The sequence below is a fragment of the Callorhinchus milii genome, unplaced genomic scaffold, assembly GCF_018977255.1.
Source record: "Callorhinchus milii isolate IMCB2004 unplaced genomic scaffold, IMCB_Cmil_1.0 Scaffold4, whole genome shotgun sequence".
In the NCBI taxonomy this organism is placed as follows: domain Eukaryota; kingdom Metazoa; phylum Chordata; class Chondrichthyes; order Chimaeriformes; family Callorhinchidae; genus Callorhinchus; species Callorhinchus milii.
Window position 1 is genome coordinate 12903014 of NW_024704745.1, and position 6802 is coordinate 12909815.

The window sequence follows — 6802 nt, forward strand, 5'->3', positions numbered from 1 at the left end:
TAAAAGATAAAACTGATCCCCAGTGTTACAAGGATGAGCTCTCAGATATTCTTAAATCAGCTAGGAGTGAAAAGTCTCTAAAAGAGATATCTCAGAAAATACCTGCTTAAGATATATAAGGTATTAAATAGGATAGAAAGAAATACGGGAAAATCATTCTCAGGAAGCCTAGAGGTAGCAAGACACAGGTCCAGAGCAGCGAGGAGCAGTTTTAAAATAGATTCTAGTAAGTATTTCTTTACACAGAGAACAAACAACTAGAATAAACAAAAGTTACCTTGGATGCTGGGATAAATTACTGTAAGCACATATATTGATGCCAAATGCACTTGAAACATAGAATGGTCAAAAGTTTGACCCTTAATGTTTAATGCTGTAAAGATGGTGTAAACAATACTCCCAAATGTCTGATGATGCCCAAATATAGATGTTGAGTATTCTATTCCAAGGCCAGATTAGACCTCAACTTTTGAAGGACAAGTGTGAGGCAATACAATCTTATTCCTCAAGATGCAATCCATTATTGCTATTTCCTTGCTGAACTTTATTTGTTGATATGCAGAAACAAGCACTTACTATCTTGTACAACATCCAAGACTCAGATGTAGATGTAAATTTCGGAATTAATGGAAGTAAAGTCTTACTACCAACTCTCATGCTCTTTGAGTGACCTACATACAATTGAGGTAAAATATTACAAAACAATACAAATGTGTATCTATATAACATCAGAAGAAGTCCCAAAGTGCTTGACAGCCCTGGCTAGGCATCTGAGCTGAGGATGAGAGATGAGAGAGAGGAACGGAAAGATGTTTGAAGCCGCGTTTAAGGAGGAAGGTCTTGAGATGGACCTTGAAAGAGATGAGAGAGGGGATGAGTTGGAGAGACTCCAAGATGGAGATCCAGAGAATAATGGCAGATAGGAAGAAAGCCTGTGCGCCAATGGTTAGGCGGGTAGATAAGCCACATGAAGCAGGCTAGTGTATTGTGTGTGTGTTCAAAGTCAAGATCCTTCCCAATAACTACAGGCTATTTTGCTCCTTGACCTTGTTACCGATGAATGTGTCCTTAAACAAATCAATGCTAGTGTATTAGTGTGCATGTCAATCTTGTACTGCTCAGAATGAAGCACGCCTTTGCTTCTCTCACACACTCTTTTGTTTCCAATTGGAGTCACATTCTGGATGTCCAGTAAATCCTTGTTGCTTATGACAGTTTTTTACAATGTCATAGAAAAGACAAGAAAGCAAAGGAAAAACGTTTGTCCAATTGCCAACAGCTGATAAAATGCAGCTTTCTTCTCAACCACAGCCAGGCATTGCTCCAACTTGGGCAGCTTAATTTATTATCATATTTTGATTCATCCCACACAGTTACTCTTTTCTGCTGGTGCTTTGTGTGCATTAATTCATAATAACTGGCCTGGGCAGCAATGATCCATCCTTTCTTAACCCAGGCTCCTATGGGCATGAGCCTACAGCACAGAACTGCTTTCTATTATAGCTATCACTGACTGGCACCACATTTTACTGTACAAATGTAAAAACTGCTGGGGAAGGAAGGACTGCCTGTTGAGAGTTGGGTTGAGCTGTATTCTCGGAGTAACAATGGCAGCTTTCGTAAAAACTGTATGCGGTTGGTGGGCCCTATTCATGACAAAGTTGAAACAATTCCCATTCGCAAGACTGTCATTTCACATATATATAAAGTATATATGCTTCTAAATTATTCATTTTATTACACCACTTGTTTGTAGATAAACTTTGACATTTAAATGTACGTTACATATTACAGTTAATTCTCTGATATCTGAAATACGCCATTAACTTAGACCGACACTCCAGTGAAATTATTGGGGTGGGGGGCACTGAAATACCATCCAGCACATAGGACTATGGTTTAATGTCTTAACCAATGCACGTCATCTCCCATAGCAGAACTTCCTGGAATGAAGGGTCAGATAGATTATGAACTCCAGCTCCAGCAGGCAGCTATCGACTGGGACATCTCCAGGAACAAAATGAACATTACATCCCACATTTTTCACTCAATAATGTACAATTAATTTATTTCCTTAATAAACAATAGTTTTAGTCGTCCATTCATAACTTTGGGGTGATAATATCATATGCATTTGCTCCTTTTTTGTGTGTCCACTATTTATTCAGTGTTTCTGTTTTGGTTACAGGAGGTAGTACAGGAACCTCTCCAACAACCTCCAGCCCAGGAACTCCATCCCCTTCAGCATCTTCTCATCTTCTCTCTCCATCCTGCTCTCCGCCCACTTTCCATCTGGCTCCCAACACCTTTAATGTTGGCTGCAGGGAGAGCCAGCTCTGCAACCTCAATCTCTCGGAATATCCAGCATGTGCCCGAGGCAACATGGCAACTCTCCAGAGTTACCCTGCTCTAGCTGAGGGTGGGTACAATCGACTACAAGCTCCCAGTGTCTCTGCTCAACCACCTTCAGAAACGTTCGTGCCACAGAGGACTTCTTCACTAATCTCTGGAGTGCCTGCCCCATCTTCAATGCCAGGCAACAATAAGATGGATGCCTACAGCAGCCAACTGCCACCCCTTACTGCGTCTCAGTTCCAATACGTGATGCAAACAGGAAATCATGGCGCTAACACCTCTTCAACCCACATGTTTAGCAGTGGTCATGTCCAACAAGGCTCTTACAATGCCTTCTCACTACACAATCCGTATAATCTTTATAGTTACAACTTCTCTGCCTCCCCCAGGCTGGCAGCCAGCCCAGAGAAACTCGCTGCTTCCCAAAGCACTTTACTCTGCTCCTCCTCACCCAACGGCGCCTTCAGTGAGAGACAGTTCCTGTCCACGGGGATGGATGGAATGCACATGATCGGCTCCACTCCTTCCCAGCAGTCTCAGAATATGTGCGACACCAGACAGTATGCGACTGTCCCAGGGAGTTCGTCACAAATGCCAATGCACATGGTATAAAAGCAATATATTAAAAAANTCTTTACCTGAGCTCCCCATACATGTACAGCACTATGCACTAGAAACTACCAGGGACAGTAAAGATAGTGCCTACAAAGCACATTAATACTAATTAATCTTGCTTAGTTGGATGTCTCCTAGGGACAGCAAGGCAATCCCTAACCACATGGAGTTTCATGCCTCTTCAGCAACAATGATATTGGGACAAGCAAATCCTAAACAAAAACACATTGAGCGAGGCAGGCACAAAATGTGTTTGGGTCCGTATAACTGGATATGTATTATCCATTTTCTGGAAAATTGCTTGAACTTCCAGACACTGAATGCTCTCAACTGGGGCACAGAACTCTATTATAATAGATGTAGGGAATATATGTGTATATTATTCACTTTCTAGTGATGACAACGCCTGGGCGATACTCCCTCTAAGGACCGAAATCTCCTTTTAAGTTGGTTAAAGGGATGATGTATTTAATTCTTAGAAATTGCTTGATATTTACTTCTTTACTTTGGTTACAGCACACATACATTATCCTGTTTGTGTAAACTGCTTGATTTCTGGAAACTGGACAATTTGTGATCCCTGCACCAAGACACACCGTGAACCAAACGATTGAAGACTGTTCAACATTTTCAGTACTTGATAGTGTTTTGCCCTATGTAGGCACTTTTACTGTGTTTTGGCTCAACCACATTTAATTCAATACGGTTGGGTTTAGAATTGTTTCGTCTCTATTTCATAGGCAGCCTTACTGTACCTGTACTGTTGTGTTTCCAGAGTAGCCTATTGCAGCATCCCTTTGTGTTTGGACCTCAAAAGAAGCTGTTGCTTCAATTTTCTGAGAGAAACAAGCCTGTTCCCGAGCTCTTTGTTTTTCTAAAATACAAAACTGCAAACTGATAAACTGTTACAACACTTAACTGGAAACATTTTAAGAAAGTACAGGCTGTCTGTTAGTTTAAGAGTTCACTGGAAAGATAATAGGGATAGGTCTAATAGTGTGCAGTAGAGCCAATTGTGATACTCCATTACAATGAAATTGACTCTTCATCCAGTTGTTTCTATTAAACATATGTGTACTGATCTGGCAAGTTCTGATCTGGCAAGGTGAGATCGGGACCTAAAGTCATTAATCTATTCCATTCTATGATAAAATGGTAGCAATGGTAGCTGTCCAATTGAGCTCCTTAGGACTGGGTTGCAGTAGATAACCATAACTGAGAAAGACACCCAATTTATGGGTAATCTCTGGAACCTAGCTATGCACCCTCCACCCCCTGCCCCCCACCTCCACCCCAGCTTGTCAACACTTATTGTAAATGGTGACAAAACTTGGTCAAACACATATTGTGAAAATGGGTTGAGAAATTGTGTTTGTATACTCTTTATACAAATGTATTAAAAATGCATTCACCCCATTCCCCCCACACTTCGCCCTCCCCCCAAAAAATGAGCATTACATTTCAGTGCATAAAGGGGTACGTGTTCAATGACATTGTAAGGGGAGGTTAAAATGCGCACATGATATCGATTCAACACCTCACTCCTACTTTACATTGGATGCTTAGATCTGCTCATGAAACTTTGCACTGATCCGAAAGAAATTGTACCCTTACAGAAGTGACTAGACCTATCCCGTGAACCAGATTTTCTGGTTGAGAAGGTCTTGACAATGATAGTATCTGATGGACTGTTTTTAATAAATGTTCCCATTACCAGTGTGCTTATGATGTGGATTGTGCTGTAGGATTGGTGTGTTGCAAAAAATGCATGTTCAATTCTCTGAGAGTTAATGTGATTGTGTTGGAAATAGTCACAGTTCAATGCTAAACTTAACTATGAATTTACTTACTGTAAGACAAATGTGATTGAGATCCGTAATAGCCATTCAACACTATAAATGTCAATTGGAAAATGCAAACCACGATACATCCAACTGTAGCAGATAACCTCATGTTTGGAATACTCAACCCCAATAGATATCTGGTCTATGTGTTATGACCCTGATTCAATGCAATGCAGAGGAAGCACCACATACCTTTTGAACTGGCATTAATAGACACAGAAGACATTTCTGAATGATTAATGATTCTAAATGGTTAATGCTAATACAAACGTCATCTTGCTTCTGCATCTTTGTTCTTTAATCAAATGTAAGGTTTCAGGCATCGGTTTATATTTAAGTTTTTTTTTAAATGAGAATTTCCAACAATAATTGCATCCAAACAGTGCTTCCAACCTTCCTATGCAAATTTCTGTAAAAAAAGTCTTCTTTGCTGAAGAAGATGAATATATCCCCTGCACGGCCACTTTTCCACTACAGCTGTTGAGCAATAATGGATCTCTGTCTGCCTGACTTTCCTGTGTGCTGCACTTAATTGTTCCCTGACTGGAAACATTTGTCCATGCAATTCCTTAGACAATTGCCAAGCTAGGTCATTCCATAAGATGGATGACTTCATGGTCCACAGAATCACTTTACAGACAATTCTCAAAACATTTGCGAGGGAACTCTGAGAAAATTCAAAACCGTTCCATGGAAGAAAAACAGCTTCCTGGTCAAAACAGCAACCTTACTGACAAACTCAGTAAGTTCCTGGAAAAGGCTCATGAAAAGGTTCATTCAACAGAACCCCCTAACAGTTACATGCTTGGAGAGAAAACCCGCAGAGAAAGCCTACTGCTTTCTTACTTAGCATGGTACACAACCCCTTACAGAAACATCTAATCTTAAGTGGCAAAGACAACAATTTGGCTCTCTGAAGCAAAAAATATCAGAAAGCCTCATGGAGAATTTCCTGAACAAGCCAGTTTCTACTGTTGCTTCATACACTTGAAGGAGGTTTCTCCAAAGGTTTTACTCCAGAGTAACACATCATAGTGTTGGATCCAAACAATATACGTTCACTTATTCTTCAAGTCTATATTTTTATATGCCAGATTAGAAGTAAAAACACGACAAGTTTAAAGACTATTTAAACTCCCCCTCAGCTGTCTACAATGCAGTACTAGCTTCAGATGAACATAAGTTGCCCACTGGATTAGATAAGAGAGAAGAATGAGTTTAGCAGCATCAAGAGGGCTTCTGTAGCCTGAACAAAGCATGACATTAAGGGGCTCCCTGGACTAAATGCTGCATTATGTTAGGGATGTCTGTGGGCTAAACAGTGCAATTATAGGGGAGTTCTTTAGATTGAATAGTGCATTACATTGGAGAGCACTAAGGACTGAATAATATATTTTACTGGAGAGTATGAACTGAACATGGCATTACATAGGGGGAGCTGTATGGAATGAACAGTGTGTTGCACATGGACTCTTTATGTACCTCTGTGGATAACAATAAATAATTTTAAGTAACTTGTTTCTTTTAGGGACTCTGTCTTGACCTGCTCAGAAGGTTTGAACTGCATAATCATGAGTGTAAAATATTAATAAATACTTTTAGTGAAGGGCATCTGAATTTTATATTTTGTTAATTTATTTTTGTCCTTTCACCCCTTCTTTTCCTCCGCCGCCGTCCTCTCCTCTCTCCCCTGCCCCACGCTCTCCCCAACAGAATTTTGGCCAGTGAGCTATTTCCTTAATCTCAGAGAACATGTTGGTCCAAACATCTGCTTCTGCATTGGCATTGGCAGTCCCACGAACAGCCCACAATGTGGTATGGTACTGGGGGGGCAAGGGGGCCGAAGGGGATATTTCCTGCCTTGGAACAAAACCAACCAGAAATTGATGGAATGTGTTGAATCTCTGCAGTTTGTTACTTTCTTGTTTCTTGAGTGATTGAAAAAAAATAAAAAGATTAACATGGAAACAAAACAGGAAGATATTGTC

The 6802-nt window shown here is 40.4% G+C and overlaps 1 protein-coding gene across 1 annotated transcript in view; it reads left to right on the top strand.

Annotated features, from left to right (window-relative positions):
- tbx15 (T-box transcription factor 15) overlaps positions 1 to 6431 on the top strand; it is a 60903-nt gene extending 54472 nt beyond the window's left edge. Inside the window, exon 8 of the mRNA XM_007895877.2 lies at positions 2189 to 6431. Coding sequence (XP_007894068.1) covers positions 2189 to 2967 — 779 coding nt within the window. The 3' untranslated portion in view covers positions 2968 to 6431. The remainder of the gene's footprint in view (positions 1 to 2188) is intronic.
- The last annotated feature ends 371 nt before the right edge of the window (positions 6432 to 6802 follow it).